This window comes from Littorina saxatilis, linkage group LG10 (genome assembly GCF_037325665.1).
Source record: "Littorina saxatilis isolate snail1 linkage group LG10, US_GU_Lsax_2.0, whole genome shotgun sequence".
NCBI lineage: Eukaryota > Metazoa > Mollusca > Gastropoda > Littorinimorpha > Littorinidae > Littorina > Littorina saxatilis.
In genome coordinates this window covers 12,475,370-12,501,451 of record NC_090254.1, presented here as the reverse complement: position 1 = coordinate 12,501,451, position 26,082 = coordinate 12,475,370, and the positions used below count along the sequence as shown (strand labels likewise).

Sequence of the window (26,082 nt, the reverse complement as noted above, 5' to 3'; positions counted from 1 at the left end):
CCGCCGAACCTGGGATCGAACTCACGCTGACAGCGGCCAACTGAATACAAATCCAGCGCGCTACCAACTGAGCTATATCCCCGCCCATATAGATACTCTCCCTTTGTCTGCTGTGCCAGAGCCTGCACACACCGTGCCACAAGGGACATTAATCCTGGCATCTACAGAGTATTGCAACATATAGATACTCTCCCTTTGTCTGCTGTGCCAGAGCCTGCACGCACCATGCCACAAGGGACATCACTCCTGGCTTCTACAGAGCATTGCAACATATAGATACTCTCCCTTTGTCTGCTGTGCCAGAGCCTGCACGCACCATGCCACAAGGGACATCACTCCTGGCTTCTACAGAGCATTGCAACATATAGATACTCTCCCTTTGTCTGCTGTGCCAGAGCCTGCACACACCGTGCCACAAGGGACATCAATCCTGGCATCTACAGTGCATTGCAACATATAGATACTCTCCCTTTGTCTGCTGTGCCAGAGCCTGCACACACCGTGCCACAAGGGACATTAATCCTGGCATCTACAGTGCATTGCAACATATAGATACTCTCCCTTTGTCTTGATGAACTCGAATGTTTTCACCCTGAATGTCCCGTTCAGTGTGATAGTCTGACGTGCAATTCAAGATGACAGAGATGCTAATACATCTCCTTTATGCATGCATCTTTAAAAAAAAACTCTTTTCAATTGAAAGAAGGTGCTTTAGTTTCAACAAACTTACTACTCCCACAGAATTGTGTCAGTCATTAATTGTCTGATACTGTATATTTATCTGTTTATCAACAACAACAAAAATCCACCCCTTGCATTACTTTTGTAACTTTCAAAGACACATATGAACTTCTCAAGGGATTGTAATTCTTAACTCAGGATTCAAAACGAAACAAAACAAGTTTTTAAACAAAATTATAATCATATTTCTTCTGTCTCTAGCATTATTATTATTATGCAAGTATATATATATACATGCAATTGTCTGCAGGCCATCCCCTTAAAATAAATAAGAAAATAAAAGTTAAAAAAATTAAAAACCCTTTCCAAGATCTTAATATATATATATATATATGCACATGCACATGGATGTCTATATAAACTGCTAAAAGAGAAAACAAGTAGTGAAGTACCCAGACATCAGAATGAAAAAAAAACTTAAAAAACCTGAAAGTTTTTTTTAATCAAGGAAAACAAAAAGTATATGTACCAGCTACCCCTCTAACAATCTGCTAACCGGGTAAAACAAAAAGAACAAAAAACCATTGAAAAAAACAACAACAACGCAGATATATGTTACATGCTATTTCAATATTTATGAAACAAGTGAAGCAGACTACTCCAGATTACTAATTCGATCAACCCAAACCTAAGCATTATTGAAACACCCTACTAAAAAGAAAGCAGATTCATTCAAAATCAAACAATATAAAGCATCAGGCTGCCACTTTTAGCAAAACCATTTCATCTGTAGGTTTCAATGAATTTTAAAACCCTTCACCTCCTGAATTTAAGTACTTGTGTTTTTTGTTCTTTCAATCCAAAGTAAAGGCGCATCAGTACCTACTGCAGCATGCTGGAGACTGAATTAAAAAAGCTTCAAAAGGACGGTGAACGTGCGCGACAGGTTCTAGAACTGATATTGTTGAACTTTACCAATGCCAACCCCTAATGAGAGATCCCACAAAAGGTGTTCTGACAATGGGCCATGCAAACCATCCGCCTTGCAATTAAGGCCACATTATGTGTTGGTAATCACAACATTTGGCATTGGTAGCTTTTTAAGTTAATCAAAACAAAGCAATCCTGTGCAGATCCCTTTGTGACAAAAATTGCAAAACTTCCCCTCACAATTAATTTAATGCAATTGTTTCACTGGTCACAAATACACGCAATGATGTTATCGTTCACCAAATTGCTAATATCGCTCATAATACGGAAGAGATGCTTTATATTGCCCATTATGGGAACGTTAATTGTGGACACAGTCCCATTACGGGTTGGAGAGGTCAAATTCAACCTATCAGCCTAACTCGTCAAGACGGTTGAGATAAAAAGCTAAGAGGCTCAGTTGCACAAAGCCGAAGTTGTGGAGAATAAAAAATGTGGAAATAGTAAAACCTGTTTCTGGTTGATGATAAACACTTTTGTCATGCAAAAGAATCAGTTCAAGAAAGATATTTACCATGCTATTTTACCAAGATGAAAGTCAATAGTGTCAGAAAACTTGCAAGATTCCGTGCGAACGTTTTGAAGAAATGAATAAAGAAAAAATGTGAGAGTCATGATACGGTTACCTTTCTATAAATGTCATGGATGCAAGTTAACAAATAAATACATGAAATTTAAAAGACATTATGCTGAAAACGTGTTCATTACAAAGCCACTTACAGAAATAAGCCTAATGTTTGCAGACAGGGAAAAAAATGACCAAACTAAGTTAGATGTCATGTATGATTTATATTAATGAATGAACTTATTGATGTCATCAAATTAAATTTGAATTTAGTCCCTGCGGGCAATTGCAGTCTATGTCTCATCAACAACACAGTTTGCCATGACGATGGGAACGCACAAGAAGAAGATTCTGTGCTGGAAGTTCATTACCGTCAGAGAGAAGGCTGGTGATCACAACGTTCTGTCTGAAATGGATGCTCACTCTCTGTCTTAATTCATCTATGGCTTATGGTACAAGTGCAGATATTTAAGAAGAGCAAGTTCCATATAACATGAAGCTAGTTCCAATGCTGCCTCTTACTGATACATTCAGTACATTGACTGTTATTCTCATTGAAAAAAAGACAATACTAGTGCATGATGGCAGTGCATGCAAGCATTTAATTTAACACAAACATACAAGTAAACTTCTTCTTCTTCTTCTTCTTCGTTCAAGGGCTTAGACTCCCACGTACACTCGTGTTTTTGCACGAGTGGAATTTTACGTGTATGACCGTTTTTACCCCGCCATTTAGGCAGCCATACGCCGCTTTCGGAGGAAGCATGCTGGGTATTTTCGTGTTTCTATAACCCACCGAACTCTGACATGGATTACAGGATCTTTTCCGTGCGCACTTGGTCTTGTGCTTGCGTGTACACACGAAGGGGGATGAGTCACTAGCAGGTCTGCACATAAGTTGACCTGGGAGATCGGAAAAATCTCCACACTTAACCCACCAGGCGGCCGCAGCCGGGATTCGAACCCTCGACCTTCCGATTAAGAGGCCGACGTCTTACCACCCCGCCACAGCGCCCGTCATACAAGTAAACACTCATGCACATATCCAATCATTCATGCACACCCATACTGTATGCACATGTACGTACTCACAAACACACACACAATCAATCAATCAATCAATGACGCTTATATCGCGCATATTCCGTGGGTACAGTTCTAGGCGCTCTGCAGTGATGCCGTGTGAGATGAAATTTTATACGGCCAGTAGATTGCAGCCATTTCGGCGCATATTTACCTTTCACGGCCTATTATTCCAAGTCACACGGGTATAGGTAGACAATTATTAACTGTGCCTAAGCAATTTTGCCAGGAAAGACCCTTTTGTCAATCGTGGAATCTTTAACGTGCACACCCAATGTAGTGTACACGGGGGGAGGGTTCGGACACCGAAGAGAGTCTGCACACAAAGTTGACTCTGAAATAAATTTCCGCCGAACCTGGGATCGAACTCACGCTGACAGCGGCCAACTGAATACAAATCCAGCGCGCTACCAACTGAGCTATATCCCCGCCACACACACACACACACACACACACACACACACACACACAAAACCGCTTGAATCATATACTCACAAACATACATGAATTCATGATCTGAATCTCAAGCACACACACACACACACACACACACACACACACACACACACACACACACACACACACACACACACACATACACACACACATGCACACACACACACACACACACATTATATACACACACATATAAATCCTATAACTACATTGTCCTCAAAGTTCACCAAACGAGACAGAAATATCCCGAAGGCAGAGAATGCTCAAACTGATATAATGATTGATTGTCAGTCTATTTCTTTACATCACAAAACAATAATTATGTCACTACCACAGAAAGGATAACACATAACTACAGCCAAAAAAAGTAGACGTCTTCATTTTCCCCAACTAATAACTAAACACCTACAATTCTGAAACTGAATCAGAATGCCCTCACTATTTTTTTTACAGAACCTACGGCAAAACTAACAGAAACTGAAAAACTCCAGGAAAGGCGCTGTGTTCTCCCGCAGTGAATGTCAGGACAGCAAATAAAAGGGATGGAGAGAAGCCCGGCAGTGTGTAAAAGACCCAGGTGGTTGTGGGATTGAGAGAGAAGAGAATTAATTTACTGTGAGCGACGCCGCTACCTCTCCTTGAATGGAGTCGTCCTGAACGCACATAGAAAGATACAGCGTGCAGTCATATATGTCTGGGATTTGATCGGACAACAAAATAGTGTGTATGCTCAACTTCCTTCGTAACATTCTTGGTGCAGATGTTTACTATTCTACAAATTTCCCTGTCAATCAACCAGAACCCCTATCTCCCTCACTATAACTCCCACTGTTACCCCCCCCCCCCTCCCAAACCATCTGCACACCTGTAAATAAATTTCTTTCTTTCTTTGGTGTTTAACGTCGTTTTCAACCACGAAGGTTATATCGCGACGGGCTGTAAATAAATGCTTGTCATCATAAAATCTGATCAATTATATCCAGGTGTTGCTCTACACAAATACATAGGACTATTAAATGCCTATAGACGCGCAAGCACTGTACTTCAGTTTTAAATGAAATACATGACACAATTGCACGTATAACCCAATAATGCAAAGTCTACTAATGCTGTTAAATAATTACCAAAAGACAAACACACATGCAGGATGCTGCATATACAGAAGCTGCCCCAGTCCTGATTATAAGTATACTTAAAGCTGGTCAGTAACAATAACGTTGGCTAATGTCTTAGGAAAAGCAGCAATTAAAGGCTCCACTATACGTTTAGGTGTCAATCTTTGTGATTAAGATGTTAAAATGTTAAACCAAATTATAGTGTTTGAAATTAGGGCATCCTTTTCCCCTAAGGTATGCAATTAACACCTTAACTTTTCAAGAAACAGCGTTCCAATGCAACAAAATCTGGCTTTTTTTGTTTACCAAAAGCCAGACTACATGATATGCATTTGACAAAGATCTAATTGTTTTAGGGCAAACGACAAGACTATGATTATGTGATGCAATATATAAAGATCTGGCTAATCATTTCATGGCAAAGACAAGACTATGGTTAGACTTATGATTATGTGCTCCGTTACCTGAAGTTACCTGCCCACCAAAGAAATAACTTTTATTAAAAAAAAATGATTATGAGAATGAGTGGAATTTAACATCTGTACCCGCCTTGCTTCAATGGCCTCTGCTTCGTCCTTGTCATCCAGCAACTTCTTGTTTACATCTCTGTAAAATACAAGGCTAAAAATCTTTTTTTTTATTCAGCAAAATAATATGACAACATGGAACTTAGTATACAGCTAAATTAAAAACAACAACAAAGAAACGGCAGAACAAATTAAATGATACATGAATGGTCACATTGTCAGAGCAATATAGCCAATCCTGCCCTTACCTTTTCATAACAACTTAATTGTGACCTGCCCATTACATCAACCACCCGAAAGGATCCTGAACGATTTAATGTCTCCATAAAATTCACCTTTCTATAGAGGCCACTTGTCTATGACAACCTGCACTTTTGGTTGATCCCTTGGGTAGACACATTCCAAACACAGGGCTAACACCCCCCCAAAAGTGAAAAACCTGAAAGGCCTGGCAGCTAGGGTCCACGGCGACAGGCCCCAAAGTCTAGAAGTTGAGACTTTTTTTTTTTAATCTTGTAGAGGCAAAGAACAGCCTGTCCTGGTACATGTACCAATATATGTATGTTCATAAATTATATATAAAAGAATACACATTTTGCCTCCATCAACCATCCAGACCATTAAAGTTTTACTTTAACCCTTTGTACCCCACCTATGTTGACCAAAGTTTTTTTTAGCCAAGACCAGCTGTGTTGCAGCAGGTCACTCAGAATTGTAGTAACTGTGTAGTAACTGTGTATCAACACGCTAGAATGCAGGCGTTAGATGGGCGTTACAGGAAACGACCGAAGCTAACAGTCTGAGCGGATATATCCGTACCTGGTCAGATCCCAAGTAACCTTCCCACATGGATCCCACGTGGGCCCCAAGTGGGATCCCACATGGTGACGTTGTGGGAAGTCCCACATGGGCGCCATGTGGGATTTGATTACGACTTCCAGTGGGACCCCAGTGGGAAGTAAATGGGACACCAGTGGGAAACCAGTGGGACACGACTGGAAAACGGGTGGGGCACGAGTGGGATATCAGGGTGGGAAACGAGTGGGATTCACGGGTGGAAAACGAGTGGGATTCAGGTAGGAAGCGAGTGGGAAGCAAGTGGGATTCGGGTGGGAAACAAGTGGGGTTTAAATCGGAAACGTGTGGGACTTCTTAATTTTTCTTCTTCTGACTTCCGTAGAGGACTGGGTTCTTGCGAACGTCTCAAGAATCCTGCGAATTTAAAAATCATCAATGTATAAAGAAAAACAAAAACAAGAACAACTGATACACACAGATACATATTCAAGCACACACACACACTAGTTTTTAATCACTCAAATCGAGTCATCGAGCGCGCGTGCAGCCACGTGCCGTGGGAAAGCCGTGTTGATGCGTTCATCAACCTTCGAGTTTGACAGTAATCCCACTGATCGTCTTCGCTTTGTTGAATATGAAGCACCGCCATTATATTACTCGGTGTTCTTCAGATGTAATCTTTAATCCATGCACATGCAATACTCGCGCGCACGGAACGTATTCACAGTCTATTCGCCGGCAATTGTAGCAAATTTCACACACTCTCAATCCGACAATCGGCAGGCCCAACGCGGAACTGAACAGGGCAGAATAATAGTCCCGCAGTGAAAACAAAAATCCTTGAAAATATTTAGTCATCACGTGAGTAAATAAACCATTCTAGAGACAACAGTTGTTATTAACAGAACTGCAATAATTACACACATATAAAATACTTCGGTGTATTCAACGTTTGCCACGATTCAAACGAGTCTAGTGTAAACAGCGTGTGCTGTGACGTCACCGATCTCGATGGAGCAACTTGCAGACTCGCGCAGTGACAGTGTGACTCGCGCTCGCAGCGTCGGAACATTTTCCTCGCACGCTGTGTGGGAACGAAGAGGGAATTCCCACTTTTATCCCATTTCTGTCGAAGTGCAAGCTTGTTTCCCAGAGACTGAGGGACGGCCCAGGTTTATACCACTTTCTTCCCATAGCTTTGACTGTGGGAGTTCTGTGGGATGGGAGTGGGCCCACTCTCCCATCCTCTTCCCACTTATTCACCACTGGGAACCCAGTGGGATTTCAATATGCGTGTTCCTTGGGATAGAGCCATATGAGTGGGTAGGGATATATACGTACCTGGGAGACAATGAGTTAAGAAACCGGATTTTCCGGTTTTAAAAGTTAAAAAAAACCCGGATTTCCAACAAGAACCGGAAAGGTGTTGGCCCTGCAAACAAGTTTGACTGTACCTCAGCTATCTACTCAACAAAGTCGACTAGTCGTCCACAAAAGAAAGTAACTGAATTATTGGAGCACATATGAAAAGAAGAAAGTATGCTTTTCAAACGCTGTGGTGAAAAAAGGAACATATGCACAAATTGACAATTAGACTGACAAACAGACACTCACTTCAGCAGATCTAGTTGTTTGACCAAGGTCTCTCTTTCCATGGCTATTCCCTCGGACAGCTTTAGCGCAGCCCTGAAAGCAATTCATAGAAGTCAATGAGATCTCCAAGATAATAAAACAATCTGTAAATGACCACAGACAAAGAAAAATAACAAATAAACAAAAGCAAAGGGTTTTTTTTTAAATGAAATAAAAAATCACAAACTATTTTGTCCTATTCTTGCAGCATGCATAAACTTAATTACTATTGATTAAACTGATGACTTACAGATCCCAAAAAATACATAATTATTCAAATTACATTTACATTTGATGTACAAATTAACACGCATATGGTTTTCTGAACACAAAACAAACATTAGAAAATGTTTGAATTTATATGTTTTACCAACTCACGATAACACTTTGACGGTGGTAACCAGTACATGTGCACAAATTATTGACTTACTTCGTCACTGCATCATGTTACTAATGACTCACTTAATTACAACAGGTTAATTCAGGGGGGTGTACGTAATACAGTATTGCTCTTTTTGTTTGTCTGATAAAAAAAATATAACACTTTAAAATGTAAATCACACACACACACACACACACACACACACACACACACACACACACACACACACACACACACACACACTAGCAAGCAAGCTCAGTGCACAAATATGGTGCAAATATAGCACTGTAAACACACCAAAATATATGCTTCAGTTGTTAGTGGGAAGCCAGTTACACATGCATTTCTAAATTAATGCATAAATGCACTCATCAGTGTCAAGAGATCTCGAGACATCTATGAATTATTGTACAAGTCTACCTTCAACTATAATTCACATACACAGGAAAGGCTACATAGGCTCCGGGGCCCTAACTTTCTTTCTATGTTATCTTCATCTTCGCCATTCGTATATATTTGCTAAAAAGGAGAAGAAAAGATTCTGCTAACAGTACTCAGTTATCGACCCCAACTCCACCTACATAATCATATCCCCAACTGTTAGTCTGTTCTAGCTCACTGACCCTTTTGCATAATGATGTACATGTACAACAAAACCACACATCCAAAGATGTTAGCAAAACAGATTACAGTGGAACCCCCCATGGACCCCCCCCCCCCCCCCCCCCCCAATTTAAGATCCTATTTTCTCAGATTTTCTGTTTTAAGTTCTAAAAGGCAGGTTCCATTGTATTAACTCTTGGTTCTAGCAAGCTGAAGCTCATTAGGCAGTACGCATGTCAGCAAGCAAGCTACACATCTAGGAAGCAAACTTTTTCAAGGTTATTTCAAAGTCACCGAGGTTTTCCTGGCGCTGGATGTTTGTCTTTGTGTTTGACTCCTTCACAAGCCAGACTGCTTCTATTGCGGTCACTCTTGCCAGAGCGTTCCACCATCCTAACCATAAATACAATTCGCTATAAAACCTGCCTCTTACTTATTGTTTTTGCTATAGCACTGTCTCGAAACTAACGCGATAGTCGGACAGAGTTGCGCCCCTGGAACGGCAGGTAGTTCCGGTTTGTGTTTGCAAAATGAAACAGCATGACAATCTGCCCTTCAACTTCTTTACCCGCATAGTTTAAACAGCAGACACAGTAACGTTTCCCTCCACCACTAATCTTCTTCTCTCGTTCAGCCATTTTGGACGTAAACAAAACAACCGGAACTACCCGCCGACAGCGCCGCGGGCTATGTCAGGGACGGACAACTCTTATCACTTTCATTTTGAGACAATGCTATAGGTGGGTAATAAATTAATGTTTCTGCATGCAAACTTACAAGCATTCTGCAAGCAAGAATATATACCTAAATTTCATAGTAAAGGCTTTCCTTTAGCTTTTACAGCAGAATGTTACTGATGTATGCACTGATATGGCGCTTAATTGTAGCATGCTTGAAAGGAAAGGCTGCTCAACTTCTTTCAAAATAAAACCTTGAAATCTTTGTGCTCAAGTTGAAATAAAAAAGTGCAAGATTTGCAACTAGAAACTTCCTATTAGCACCTTTTGCTTTCTAATAATTTGTTTAGATACTATTTATTTAACAACAGCAACTAAAACTGATGTAATACTTTTCTATGTTAGGAGAAAATATTGAGCATTCTAAAGCTGTGAATCTATTTGAACTGAAATAAAAAACGCTCGCGCTGGACCCGAGTACTCTTCTGACATTCACACACACACACACACACACACACACACACACACACACACACACACACACACACACACACATACACACACACACACACACACACACACACACACACACACACACACACACACTCTCTCTCTCCCTCACTCCTTCTCTCTCTCCCTCTCTCTCTCTCTCACACACACACACAGACACACACACACACACACACACACACACACACACACACACACACACACACACACACACACACACTACCACATCTCCATTCTAAAACACGTCACGTTCCAAATCAAAAGACGACATTCTATTTTCTTACGTCACTATTCTTGGTTTACGGTACCATTCGGCGGCTTTGCTACGAGTATGGCATTATAGTCTTGGTTTGCCGAGACCTTGCACCGTTCTATCAGACTGCCTGGCTGGCTGTTGCACCGCGAATTCCTCCCACCGCCAAGTCGTTTTTTTGTGGTTTATTTCGCATTTAGGTCCCAGGTAACATTATGAAGTTTTAATACGATCAATCGGACCTATTATCAAGTTAGTGTATCAACTTTTGAACGAACTGCGCCCAGTAGTTTCCCAGCAATAAGCTGTTAAGTCGAGACACACACACAGACAATTAAAGTCTGCTGGACCCTTGTACTAACGTACTCGGGGATAAAGAAAGGACATCTAGACTGAAAAATGAAACACTACAATCATTAAAAACAAGAAGGGCAAAGCCCATACGACTCACATGCTTTACACATTTTTCCTACCAAAATACATGTGACCTTGACCCAAGGTCAAGGTCATCCAAGGTCATGCAACACAAAGCTGTTAATTCAAGACATAGGAAGTACAATGGTGCTTATTGGCTCTTTCTACCATGAAATATGGTCACTTTTAGTGGTTCACTACCTTATTTTGGTCACATTTCATAAGGGTCAAAGTGACCTTGACCTTGATCATATGTGACCAAATGTGTTTCATGATGAAAGCATAACATGTGCCCCACATAATTTTTAAGTTTGAAACAGTTATCTTCCATAGTTCAGGGTCAAGGTCACTTCAAAATATGTATACAATCCAACTTTGAAGAGCTCCTGTGACCTTGACCTTGAAGCAAGGTAAACCAAACTGGTATCAAAAGATGGGGCTTACTTTGCCCTATATATCATATATAGGTGAGGTATTGAATCTCAAAAACTTCAGAGAAAATGTGAAAAATGTGAAAAATAGCTGTTTTTTAGGCAACATTTATGGACCCTGCGACCTTGACCTTGAAGCAAGGTCAAGATGCTATGTATGTTTTTTGGGGCCTTGTCATCATACACCATCTTGCAAAATTTGGTCCTGATAGACTGAATAGTGTCCAAGAAATATCCAACGTTAAAGTTTTCCGGACGTCCGGACGGACGGACGACTCGGGTGAGTACATAGACTCACTTTTGCTTCGCATGTGAGTCAAAAATGTTGTGCACTAAGTTCTTGTATCTTTCCAAGCCTTTTTGATTTCAACTTGAGCACAAAGATTTCAAGGTTTTATTTTGAAAGAAGTTGAGCAGCCTTTCCTTTCAAGCATGCTACAATTAAGCGCCATACCAGTGCATACATCAGTAACATTCTGCTGTAAAAGCTAAAGGAAAGCCTTTACTATGAAATTTAGTGGTTACCTTCATGTCCAAATACCACAATGGACTCGATCGTAGCTTTACTTGTACCTAAGCTATGTATTCTAACTAATAAAGACTATAAATAAGCACAAGTACAGCCTAACAAAAATATATTCAACAATAGTTATCTGTATCAAAACAGAAAACCATGGGAAATATATTTTACCTTAAAAACGATGACTTGGCTTTCAATTTCATAAAATTTGTGTTGGAAAATGACAGAACAGAAAAATGTAAGAAGTGACTTAAAATAGAAACAATCATCAGAACTTAAATAAAACAGAATAGCCGCTTCCCTACATAAATATTAAAAAAATAAAATTAAAATAAAAATTAAAAAAATCTCAAACAACAACGAATAGATAAAACGAAGACTAAACAAATTCAAACCAACATTGCTCTTTCTTTCTTGTCATCTTTCTGTTGTGACTGCATCAGTGAAATATAGGAACGTGACTCTTCCAGACTATCCTGGGATTGCTCGAGCATTTCTTCAAGTTGTTCTTTTTCCTGGAAAAAAAGACATTCTTTTAAATGTAAAATTGAATGATATAATAATGTCAATAGCCACAAAACATCAGGAAAACCTTTGAACCACCTTTGACCTTTTACTTTCTTCTTGTAAACAGCACAGCATACCCTTCTCCCTAAAATTCAAGTACTGTACATGAAAATGTTATGGGTAAAAATGTCGGTAATCAACTCCAAAATAAAAATGCCAACCTCCTTTTCATTTTGTTACTCCACTTCAGACAGCACAGTAGAAAAAAAACTTGTGTACAGATAGACTTTATCCTGAACACTTTACATAAGTGCAAACAGATAGCGAGACTTATATATATTCAGGGTTTAGCCTGGAAGAAAAAGACAATGGGATTTTTGTCCCCCTCAGCCAAATTTTGATGGGACATTACATAGTCCAAGGCAAAACGCACAAAGCAGGTTAGGCGGTGCCAAAATACTTTTGTCAAAAGATGCAAAATAGTGCTATTTGGTGCCATATGATACTTTGAGAATTTGCCAGTGTATCAGGTTAGTGTGTGTGTGTGTGTGTGTGTGTGTGTGTGTGTGTGTGTGTGTGTGTGTGTGTGTGTGTGTGTGTGTGTGTGTGTGTGTGTGTGTGTGTGTGTGTTTCGATCGATATCGCTTCTGTTGACAGCTTCCACAGAGGTAAACGCGCAAGTGCAATTAGTATGCAGGATTGCTTGAATACCAATGAATTACATTTTAACAGCCAATCGCAGCGCATTTCACAAACTCGCAAGTTCCTCGGCTTGGCGCACGTTTTTGCTTAGGTCATTCCAAACACTGTACTCCCGTGAAAAGTGTGCATGGGTCGGCGCAGTGGTACGTAATCTCAGTGTGCCCTTTGACGCACTGAAGTAAATTCCAATGGGACATTTTGAGATGTTATGCGCCAATGGCGCAAGGCGCACAAGTAAATGAAACCCTGTATATTTGATCGCCACAGTGAAAGACAAAGAATGAGATGAGAACAAGCTAGGATGATCGGAAGATTATGCATGCTTAGGCCAAACAAAAAAATAGGTCTGTTTACGGTAACATAGGCCCAAAAAATAGGGTTGGTAGGTCGGGATATTTTTTTTTCTTCCAAAAAAAACCATATTTTTACGTTATTTTGCTTCTTTTTTTTCTTTTTTTTCTCCCCCAAATGCCAAAAAAAAGTCTAGGGTCGCGCGAAAAAAATAGGGTCGGTCGGGTTACCGTAAACAGACTATTTTTTGTTTTTGGCCTTAAATAGTTCAGAAAGACACTGGCTATACCCTGCACGGCCACATAAATTAGCAGGAGTAAACAGAGAAAAGAGAGTGCACCCTTTGAACCTCACAAAAAACTCCCTTCTATAATGTCTTATATTGCATTGTAAAGAAGGTATTCTTTTTTATTCTCAGCTCTGTTGACCGGTACCCTACTGACATCGTACTTTTCACATTGTATAATACTTTTTATATCGTGACTTTAGTGTTTATCTCATACAGACTAGCTTTGCCGTTAATTATTGTAAATGAAAAGACAAAAGAAATACCTGTGCCAAACGCTGGTTTTCTTGCTTGGTGTTGGTCTCCGATAGATTTAAATGGGCAAGCTTCTCTTCCATCTGAGAGAAAATATATGCATGCAAATGATTGTACAGCTTGAAGAATTGAGTTAGTGGCAAACTTACATCTCTTTCAAGAATGGCACTTCTTTTTGTCTCTTCTCAGATACAAAGTAATACCACTACACAATGAGTTTCCATAATCATTTCCACATTTGAGAATGAAACCAGAGTTTATCGGTTGTATTTTAGTACTTTATGTATAGACATAAGATACACATAAACATTCTTATACAGTGGACTACAAACCTCTTGATGGCGATTCTGCATTTCCATGAGTTGTCTTTCCTTTTCTTGTAGTGCACTTTCCATTTCGTCCCTGAGTTGTCTCTCCTTAGCTTTTTCCTGCAATAAAACATTACAAAACTAAAAATCAAAATCGAAAAATGCGTAATTAAACAAATAAATAACTATTGTAATACTATTTAAACTTGCAATGAACAGGAACATCTGGCTGTCATAAGACCAATATGTCAGATCCTCTTCTGCGTTTGTGGGCAGTTATAACTCCCACATACATGAAAACAAGAGCGAGCTTTTAATTAAGCTTATGGCTGTTCCCCCCCCCCCCCCACTATTTTTAGTATTAGGCAGTCATACTCCATTTGCAGGAGGTGAATACTGGATAAGTCTCTGTTTCTCTAACCTAATCAACTCTGACATTGATTTCAGGTTTTTTTCTGTGCACAATATACTTGGTCTTGTTCTTGCATGTATTGTACACACATTGTATTTTTCTTCTCGGCTAAACCCTGATGCATCCACAAAAGCCTGTCTGTCAGATCTTCTACATTAGAATGATGTACGTATACTTAAACTTCTATCTTTTTGCCAATATTCATGGGACATTCTAGAAACCAAATTAATTAAATTCCCCGGATTTAGGTTGGACCCTTAATTGTTGTAGGAGATATAATCATATAATAAGGCTTTCCTCACATTAGATTTTTATTTAGTTCTTGTCATTTCTTGACTTTAAAATTAATAAAAAAAAATTAAAAAAAGGAAGTATAGCAGGCACAAATTTGTTTCAAACATACACAGACACACATATATATATATATATATATATATATATTGCTATTTCATATGTTACAAGGATTTCCATTGGTCAATTGGGCAAAACTGAGCTCAGTGCAAAAGTGATATCGACGACATTTCCGTCGATATCAGTTTTGATATCGACGACCTCTTTATTGCTTCCCCACTTCAAAAACAAAAACACCTAAATTTAAAAACAAACAAATATATATGTATATATATATATATGAACATGTAATGATCCCAGAATTTAGTTGAGCAAGTGACTAAAGACTTTTTGAAAGAAAAGACATTTTGAAATGATGAAAAGTACAAGAAAAGAGTGAACAAAAAGAAATAATAATCAGAGGGAGGGATATGGAACAGCCAAAACTGAGACAAATATTTTTGTAATTTATTTACAGTAAATACAAAATGTCCAAAGAATTAGCAATATATCTAACATTGACTGACTGTGTGATGATATCTTCTGCTATTGGTCTGTTTCGACAGTGATATCAAAATCTCGACCTCCGGTCTCGATTTTGATATCACTGTCTCAACAGACCATAGCAGAAGATATCATCACACAGTCAGTCAATATTGGGTAATATCCACACAAACCCATGACTGGTAGCTAACATACAGGCGTACACATATATATATATATACACACTTGTGCACACACAAGGGTACACATACAGTTTTACACACACACACACACACACACACACACACACACACACACACACACACACACATTTATACCTCAGCTAAAATGCGTTCTTGTTCTCGTTTCATCTGAAATTCCATTTCTTCATAGAGTTTCTTCACTTCTTCCTCATGCTCGTTGGTCTTGCTGAAATGACACAAAACAAGATGTGTGATTCATGAACCAGTGCACATACACACAATTTCTTAAAAATACAATGTTCAAAAATGCATACCCGGTACATAGCTGTTTCTTTGGCTTCTTTGAAATTTTTTTTATATATATTATATATGCACTGACAAATGTTGACATTTGCACAAACAACATACCAGTATCTAAATCCGCTGTGGTGCAAACGATGCACATAATTATACAACACATGCACTTCGACACACAGAATAATAGTTTTTTGTGATTAAGGTATATAGCTCTCAACGCCCCCCCCCCCCCCCCCCACCCTCTCTCCAAACACACAGCATAATCCTTATCTCCCCCCCCCCCCCCCCCCCCTTTACCGTGACCGTGTCATCCACCGTTTCAGACAGTGAATCTTTCGTCCACACACCTGTGTGTTACCATCAAGTTCTCTGTATTATAAGCCTGCACTACCAGTTGCCTGGAGCAGGTTTCAAATCGTCAACGCCCTGAGACAAAGTATGCCGTGTACGAGCCCGCAGGAGGCACAATAAATCTGACATAATCCATACACACCCTATTTGCGTCCTGAGTTGCACAACTTTGTCATTTTAGCGTCCGATTGCTGTTCACATCACATTGTTCGTTTCATCTTCTCACAAAAAAATTAACATTTTCACCAGCTGTTGTTCAAAGACAAAGTTGAGGACACATCAAAAGTTTCCCCAAGTTCGAGTGCTCTCTGACACACTTTTCGTACATTGACACAAAAGAGTGTCCCATTCACTTCCTCCCACGAAAGTGTCGTCTGCAAACTTTTTCTTGGCGGGGCCCTGAAAGGGATTTATGGCCCTCGATTTGACACTGAAGTAATTTTGCAATAGCTCAATTATATACGTTTGCAACCTTGTATGTTCTGTTATTTTCCGTGCACACTTGACCTTTACTAAATGCCTGCCTTTGTGAAGGGTAACAACGAACAAAGACATTGTTGTCAAAAATTAAGAGAAATTCAGTGACAGGAATGTCACGTTGAGCACTACTCGATGGTACAGGCGCTTGATATTTTTCAATCCGATTATTTTATTAACTCAATAATTATCATTAATTATTTTTCCGTACGTGTTACCCGGCTTTACCTTTAAAGAATGTCTGTGTTTTCGGGAGGGTAACAACGGAAAAAGACTTAGTCAATGAGAAACTATGATCGAAGTTGACAGTGCTTTTCTGACTCGAAGCCGCCGTACAGGCGCTTGAAGCTGTTCTTTCAGCACTGCTGGTGTATGCCATCCCACACACTCGTACATGGGAACAAATTTATATGTACACTGAATCTCGCTTAATAACTAACTTCTTTACCCGCAAAGGCTATTTGTTTGGCATTAATTTATTTATTTACTTACATAATAATTATGCTAACTTTACCGTGTGACCGGCTCATGATTCGTTGATAGTCCGTCAAATTGTGCCCCCCCCCCCCCAACTCAGTCTCTCTCTCTCTCTCTCTCTCTCTCTCTCTCTCTCTCTCTCTCTCTCTCTCTCTCTCTCTCTCTCTCTCTCTCTCAGGCTCTCTCTCTCTCTCTCTCTCCGTCTCTCTCTCTCTCTGGGCCGGCTCTCTCTAGTTCAGTCTCTCTCTCTCTCTCTCTCTCTCTCTCTCTCTCTCTCTCTCTCTCTCTCTCTCTCTCTCTATCCGGCTCTCAGTCTCTCCCCTCTCCCCCCTCTCTCTCTTGTTTTAGCCACTTACCTCTTGAGAACCCCTTCTAGAGTGTGGAACTCGCCCCGGGATCTCTTGATCTCAGTGGCTGTCTTGCTGATGAAGTCTTCAAAGGTACCGACCAGGTCCGGTTCATCTTTGTGTAGCTTCATCCACATCGCTTTCACCACGTCTTCGCTGTGAAGCAATCATGAGAGTTCGATGTAGTGTTTCACGTATCATTGGACCCCCACCCCCATCCAAGCCCCCCTTTTAGGCAAGAGTGATTCTTATCTTAAAACGGAGGTAAACTTTTAAACGTTATTGACAAACATCTGAATAACTAAGGGGGAAGGGGTGTGGGTGTACGTGTGTGTGTGTGTGTGTGTGTGTGTGTGTTGTGTGTGGGTGTGTATGTGTGTGTGGGGGTGTATGTGTATGTGTGTGTGCGTGAGTGTGTGTGCCCGGCGTCTGTGCCACGGTGTGCTTTGACTAGGGTCTTTATGGGGTTTCATGTCCATGCATGTATTAGGTATCCTGTAACGCGCATCATTTCGGGCTAAACATTCCCCTGACGCGATTATTCCGTCACTGACTCACCCACTTACTAAACTCTTAAAACAGATATGTTCTACTTACTCCTGGAACACCCCTCGCGCGTCGATGTGCATCATGACGTCATCAAAGACCTTTTCTGAGTCCTCTCCATCTCCCGCCTCCCCCTCGAACACGACACCCCCCTCCTCATCCTCCATCCTCCCTCCTCCGTTCCCGTTCGCTCCCTGGCGTGGCTTCATGCCTAAGAAACTGCCTGTTTAAAGACGAAGTGGAACAATTCTATTTTACAATTTTTTTCATTTGTAAGCTGTTTTCATTGTTATGAGCGTATGCAAACACATATATATATTATATCGGCCGAACAAGCAGACTTAATGGCGACCAATCGATCAAGCAAACAAACAAGCAAGCAAGCAAGCAGACGATCCATGCATCCACTCATCCATCAATCCATCAATCCATCAATCAAACAATCAATCAGTCAATCGATCGATTAATCAAGTCCTTATCGCGCATTCCAACCCCGAAAAATCATCGACAACAACAACAACAACAACAACAACAACAACAACAACAACAACAACAACAACAACAACAACAACAACAGCAACAACAACAATTACAACAAGTCGCGTAAGGCGAAAATACAACATTTAGTCAAGCTGTCGAACTCACAGAATGAAACTGAACGCACTGCAATTTTTCAGCAAGACCGTATACTAGCATCGTCAGTCCACCGCTCGTGGCAAAGGCAGTGAAATTGACAAGAAGAGCGGCTGGTTGCGCTGAGAAGGATAGCACGCTTTTCTGTACCTCTCTTCGTTTTAACTTTCTGAGTGTGTTTTTAATCCAAACATATCATATCTATATGTTTTTGGAATCAGGAACCGACAAGGAATAAGATGAAAGTGTTTTTAAATTGATTTCAAAAATTTAATTTTGACTGATCATAATGTTTATATTTTTAATTTTCAGAGCTTGTTTTTAATCCAAATATAACATATGTATATGTTTTTGGAATCAGAAAATGACGAAGAATAAGATGAACGTAAATTTGGATCGTTTTATAAAACAAATATTTTTTTTACAATTTTCAGATTTTTAATGACCAAAGTCATTAATTAATTTTTAAGCCACCAAGCTGAAATGCAATACCAAAGTCTGGCCTTCGTCGAAGATTGCTTGGCCAAAATTTCAATCAATTTGACTGAAAAATGAGGGTGTGACAGTGCCGCCTCAACTTTTACAAAAAGCCGGATATGACGTCATCAAAGACATTTATCGAAAAAATGAAGAAAAAAATCCGGGGATATCATTCCCAGGAACTCTCATGTAAAATTTCATAAAGATCGGTCTAGTAGTTTAGTCTGAATCGCTCTACACACACACGCACAGACAGACACACACACACACACACACACACACACACACACACACACACACACACACACACACACACACACACACACACACACACACACACTGCACACATACACCACGACCCTCGTCTGGATTCCCCCCTCTACGTTAAATTATTTAGTCAAAACTTGACTAAATATAAAAACGACAACAGCAACATGTACTGAGTCACGTTCGTCAAATTGTGCACACGTTTTTTTCATGCAAACAATGTGCATATTCATAAACGCAGGTTACCAATACGTACAACGATACGGCTCATTAAATGACACATCTTCTCCGCTGAATGGTGTCTTTCTTGGTAGTTGAATGCATACAGTATGAACGCCTATATACTTACAAAAGTATGGAACCTTACGATAACTCGCATGCTTATCTTTAACTTTTTTTCTTTTTCTTTTTACATTTAGTCAAGTTTTGACTAAATGTTTTAACAATCGAGACGAGGGTCGTGGTGTATGTGTGTGTGTGTGTGTGTGTGTGTGTGTGTGTGTGTGTGTGTGTGTGTGTCTGTGTGTGTGTGTGTGTGTGTCTGTCTGTCTGTGTGTGTAGAGCGATTCAGACTAAACTACTAGGCCGATCTTTATGAAATTTGACATGAGAGTTCCTGGGTATGATATCCCCAGAAGATTTTTTCATTTTTTTGATAAATACCTTTGATGACGTCATATCCGGCTTTTTGTAAAAGTTGAGGCGGCACTGTCACACCCTAATTTTTCCATTAAATTGATTGAAATTTTGGCAAAGCAATCTTCGACGAAGGCCGGGGTTTGGTATTGCATTTCAGCTTGGTGGCTTAAAAACTAATGAGTGAGTTTGGTCCTTGAAAATCGGAAACTTGTAATTAAAATTATTTTTTTATTAAACAATCCAAAAACAATTTCATCTTCTTCTTCGTCATTTTCTGATTCCAAAAACATATACATATGTTATATTTGGATTAAAAACAAGCTCTGAAAATTAAAACTATAAAAATTATGATCAAAATTAAATTTCCGAAATCGTTTTAAAAACTATTTCATCTTATTCCTTGTCGGTTCCTGATTCCAAAAACATTAGATATGATATGTTTGGATTAAAAACACGCTCAGAAAGTTAAAACGAAGAGAGGTAAAGTAAAGCGTGCTATGAAGCACAGCGCAATCGCTACCGCGCCAAACAGGCTCGTCACTTTCACTGCCTTCTGCACTAGCGGCGGACTACGTTCAGTTTCATTCTGTGAGTTCCACAGCTTGACTAAATGTAGTAATTTCGCCTTACGCGACTTGTTTTCTTTGCACTGCGCGTTTTTTGTTGAGATGACATTCATTCACACAGACATAGGCAGACAGGCAGGTAGTTTAGCAGACAGACAGACACGGACGGACTGACAGGCAGGTAGGCAAGCAGACAGACAGACAGAAAGGCGCAGCACGGACACACTCGCACGGATGGACAAGCAGGCAGGCAGACAACTGCAGATTTGCAGAATGACAGGTAGGTTAATTATAACAACGACTCTCAAAGATGATAGTAAGACGAAGACGTTACTGAGCAGCTAATTCGATCGTTACACGTATAATACAGCTATCACTGCTGTGATTTCCTCCGAAGACATACTCGGTTCGGCTACCTATGTGTACAAGTCTCTTCTCATTTGAATGACAGATCGCCAATCATCTTTTTCTGGACCAAAGTGGGCCCGCGAGTCAGTGATAACTTCAAGATCGCTCAACAACGACAGCTACTGAGGATTATATTTGTGTTACGATATTTAAGCAAAAATGCTTATACCAACAAATCAACAACAAAAAACAGGGAATATGATAAATCCTGATTATTTGATTAGAAATTAGTAAAATAATTGGTAACTCGGACAGGCTCCCAAAAGGTAAGAGAAAAAGCATTCTTCCAATTAAAAACAAAAGAAATCTAATTTAGAAGATTGAAGAGTTTGAGATGACTGCGTTCACACACATTCATACACACGCACGAGCACGTACGGATGCGGACACACACACACACACACACACACACACACACACACACACACACACACACACTGACACACACACAGAGTCAGATTCTATTGCCTGACCGCTGCTACCAAGGAATGGACATTTTGTTAGGAATATTTTGCCAAAAATTAATGACGTTTAATCGACGGCGTTATAATTTAAAGAGAAACAAGACAATACCTGACACTCAATATTTTCTGGATTTTCCGTAAATATACACTCTGAATATTTTCTGGATTTTCTTTAAATATACACATTGAATATTTTCTGGATTTTCTGTAAGTATCCACTCTAAATATTGTCTGGATTGTCTGCATATATACACACAATGATGAGCTTAAATCGATGGTGTTAAACAAAGGGAGAGTCACAACAATACCTGACACCCGAACAGACAGCTGCCAGCAATATTTTCCAGATTTTCTGTATATTCTCTATACACTTTACAGTTACAACCTTAACAAACTTTTCGTCACCAGCTGTTGGCCTACAGGCACAGCAATTTTCAAAATTATCATTTTTTTTAGCTAAGCTAGGGATTTGCCTCTGATTTGAACTGCAGCCATTATAGCAAGCGAAGCCTCATAGTTGTGTGCCCGGGGGCGGCCTGCACGAAACAGTGCCAAATGGCTGTGAACCAAGCACTGGGTCAAATGGGGTTACATCTCAAACCGATCTCAAGCGCAACCAATCCGACTTGATTCCCACCTAGTTGGGTACTCTCTCTCGTGCACACCACCCCTTGGCGCAGCACAACACGCTTGGAAAGTGAATGAGTTGGGTTAGGCGCCTGTGTCCGTACGTAATAATCGATACAGTTAGGTCTACTTTCCTAACGAGGAGATCAGTACCACACAACACTCGCTCACCTCTCGATGCTCCAGCTGTTGCCTCACTGGATGAAACTACTGTGGTACACACACACAGGTTAACTTAAACGTTTCTATATTTACATTTGATATCTGCTTATCGGTCAATATAGATGAGGGAAATGTATGGACACAGGATGTTATCATTGAAAAAAACAAGAAGAGCAAACGCTCGATCGAGTCACTTTCGCAGTTCTGAATATTATATGAGGCATCAGATGGACAGGAAGAAATTGCTATTCACAACACAATGAGTCACGTTCACATAAAATTTGAGCCCGGTCACTTTTATAGTTTCCGAGAAAAGCCCAACGTTAAGTTGTGTGTTGCCGAACAGAAAAGGCTAGTTATCTCCCTTGTTTTTCTGATAACGTTCGTAAAAGGCTACAGATGTAAATACTTTGATGTAAAGAATAATCCTACAAAGTTTCAATCACATCCGATGAACTTTGTCAAAGATATAAAATGTCTAATTTTTCCTTTGACGCTGACCTGTGACCTTGAAAAAGGTCAAAGGTCAACGAAACCATCGTTAAAGTGTAGAGGTCATTGGAGGTCACGACTAAACAAAATATGAGCCCGATCGCTTTGATAGTTTCCGAGATACTTTGTCAAAGATATAAAATGTCTAATTTTTCCTTTGACGCTGACCTGTGACCTTGAAAAAGGTCAAAGGTCAACGAAACCATCGTTAAAGTGTAGAGGTCATTGGAGGTCACGACTAAACAAAATATGAGCCCGATCGCTTTGATAGTTTCCGAGAAAAGTCCAACGTTAAGGTGGTGTCTACGGCCGGCCGGACAGACTAACACTGACCGATTACATAGAGTCACTTTTTCTCAAGTGACTCAAAAAGGTCAGCTTGATGATTATGGTGAGGGATGGTGAGGCCGTTAGGACGAAATACGTCAATGACAAGAAATACTAGGCCTGTGCTTATTCAAACAAGCTGAGTTGACTGTGAAAGCGTAGGCAGAAATATAGACAAAATTAATATGCAAACGGGTAGACAGTAAGGAGCCAGACAGTCATAAAGACATAGCCTATATATATATACATGCATGAATGTATCACTGTGTGACATTCAAACTGACAGATTGACAGACAGACAGACGCACCCCCACACGCACGACCGCACGCACGCACACGAGCACGATACGCACACACACACACACACACACACACACACACACACACACGCACGCACACACACACACACACACACACACACACACACACACGCACACACACACGTACGCACGCACGCACGCACGCACGCACCCAAACGCACGCACCCGGCATGCCATCATGTTCAAAATTCTGCAACATAAAAAAGTCAGTCCGGGGGTTCCATATCTATTGTGCATGCAACGTACGGTATGCACATACGCAACACGGCTGTCAAATACTGTTGGTCACAGCTGGCTAACTTGACATCTATATTGATACAGCTGTATGATACTCGCGCCACTTTGCCGCCATTGATTACGGACATATTTTTACGAAGAAAAGGCTTAGTGCATAAAGTTATGTCTGTTGTATGAGGCCACAACAAAAAAAAATAGGTGTGGTTAAGGTAACATAGCCCAAAAAAATAGGGTAGGAAGGTAGGCAATCACTTTTTTTTTTTAAACTTTTTTTTTAATGTGTACAAATTAAACCTACTTGACAGGGAAATAAGTGTGCGACTCGAGCGCTTTCGCTTTCATTGCGTTTTCTGCACTGTTTTTTTTGTTTTTGTTTTTTTTGGACAAAATTAATGTAATAAAAAGTTATAGGGTCGGCCCCTAAAAATAGGGTTACCGTAACCACACCTATTTTTTTTATTTTTTAGGCCTGATCAATATCCTACAGTAACGTGTGTACTTTTGCAGTGGGAACCCACTTTTAAGCCACTCCATATTTAAGACTTTTTGCCTTTTAAGACCCCGTTTTCTTGGATTCTCTGCTCATATCGTCTGCAAATTTACCCCCATTTCAAGACTCTCTCCTTGAGGGCCCCAAAGGGGGGGGGGGGGGGGGGGGGGAGGTATCATCACGATCACGGGAAGGGAAATTTTAGCTTTCACGATCACAGTTACCTTGATTTTTGTTTTCACGATCACAAACACCTTGACGAATAGAGGATCATAGAGTGATACAGCTGTGAAAAATGTACGTTGAAAATAAAATGCTTTGCAATAATGCCCATCACGATCACGAAAACAAATGACGATCACGATCACGAGACTTGATTTTTTTTGTCATCACAGATCACGGGCAAAGTCCCACCACGATCGCAGAAATGGAAATTTCGGCAATCACGGTCACAGAAAGGTCAAAAAACGCCAATCACGATCACGATTTTAAACCCTTTGGGGTCCTCCTCCCTATTAAAACCTGAGTATCTCACATTTCTGATGGTATAAAAAGAGCGCCATTGAGACTGATTTCCCAGATTTGTGTCTCAAACTGAAACACACATACACACAACTGGACATTTCTTTGGTAGCCCACATGAAATGTTCCTTTCAAGTTGCCCTGACCCGTCCGACGTGTGATGCAATTATTTCAACCCCAGAACTGCTGTTGTTGTTGCTCTGTATCTGTTGTTGTTGCTCTGTATCTGTTGTTGTTGCTCTGTATCTGTTGTTGTTGCTCTGTATCTGTTGTTGTTGCTCTGTATCTGTTGTTGTTGCTCTGTATCTGTTGTTGTTGCTCTGTATCTGTTGTTGTTGCTCTGTATCTGTTGTTGTTGCTCTGTATCTGTTGTTGTTGCTCTGTATCGAGCTGTGAGACTGTTTGCGCAACACTTACATCGGAGGTTCATTGACCGTTTGTGGAGGCGGAAGATCTGACCGAGAATGATGTCACACTTTGTAAGGTATTAGGCCTAGTTTTAGCGGTTACACAAACTTGTACATAACTATCAATTATCAATAAGCTGTCAATAATAAGTCAGACAGACAGACAGACAGAGACAGAAATATATATACACTGTGACACACCCATATCCCCCCATTCCCCCACCCACCCTAACCCCACCCCCATACCCCGCCGCCCATTCCCCATCCCACCCAACCCCACACACATTTTATCCCTCAGAACTGACCAAATCCTTCCGTAAACTCGTCCAGCGTTAGAAACCCGTTACGGTCGTGGTCCAGCGAGTCGAAGACGATCTCCAGCTGGTCCGGTGAGATGGGCAACTCGGAGCGGAGCCTCTGCATGTCCCGCTTGGTGATGAAGCCCTTCTCCTCCGTGTCGCACAGCCTGAAGAGCTCCGTGGCCTTGGTCAGCATCATCTCCTCCATGCTCTCGCTCTGGTCGGCGTAGTCCTCAGAGTCCTGGTGCAACTGCAAGAGAAGATGCGGTTAGACCTCAGGATATATGCACTTGTGGTACAGGACATATATTTACGAAGAAAAGGCTAAGTGCACAAAGTTATGTATCCTGCAGTGACCTGTGTACTTTTACAGTAGGACCCCCCCCCCCCCTGAATAAAACAATGCCACCCATAAAAATGCTAATTACTTCTACGTATGTTGCGCGAACTGTTGCATATTTAGTGTACATTAACTTCAGCTTATGCATGATCATATCAGCAAGTTGCACATTTTTAAGTCAATCGATCCGACTGTTGTGCTCTTTCAAAAATATTATCCAAATTCGGTGATGTGCTTATCGTTAGGAGATTTGAAATTGAGTAGTACCCATTTCCATCCGATTTAAAACTTCCTATTGAAACATCTAAAGGTCCAAGTATCCAAAAATACCCTAGATCATCAGGGACATGTAGAAATCAATTTCAGAAAATCTGGAGGGTTTAAATTTGGCGAGTGTGGTTACTGCTGAGTGTCAATTTATAAACCTCCTACTATTGAGTCAATCCCTGAACTTGGGTATTGATTTCGAAAGACCACACAAATCCGAATGTTT

At 40.4% G+C, this 26,082-nt stretch overlaps 1 protein-coding gene across 4 annotated transcripts in view; it reads right to left on the bottom strand.

Annotated features, from left to right (window-relative positions):
- Positions 1-26,082, bottom strand: part of LOC138978180 (EF-hand calcium-binding domain-containing protein 4B-like) — a 77,603-nt gene that overhangs the window by 24,136 nt on the left and 27,385 nt on the right. For 3 of the 4 annotated variants that reach the window (XM_070350841.1, XM_070350840.1, XM_070350839.1), the window contains exons 2-12: positions 25,256-25,499; positions 17,961-18,132; positions 17,373-17,519; positions 15,550-15,640; positions 14,011-14,106; positions 13,690-13,761; positions 12,037-12,152; positions 9,127-9,225; positions 7,830-7,901; positions 5,436-5,496; positions 4,390-4,428 (exon numbers count right to left, since the gene is read on the bottom strand). In XM_070350841.1, the coding sequence (XP_070206942.1) occupies positions 4,390-4,428; positions 5,436-5,496; positions 7,830-7,901; positions 9,127-9,225; positions 12,037-12,152; positions 13,690-13,761; positions 14,011-14,106; positions 15,550-15,640; positions 17,373-17,519; positions 17,961-18,132; positions 25,256-25,457 (1,167 nt within the window). In that variant the 5' untranslated portion in view covers positions 25,458-25,499. The remainder of the gene's footprint in view (positions 1-4,389; positions 4,429-5,435; positions 5,497-7,829; positions 7,902-9,126; positions 9,226-12,036; positions 12,153-13,689; positions 13,762-14,010; positions 14,107-15,549; positions 15,641-17,372; positions 17,520-17,960; positions 18,133-25,255; positions 25,500-26,082) is intronic. The other variant, XM_070350842.1, reaches the window with a different exon arrangement.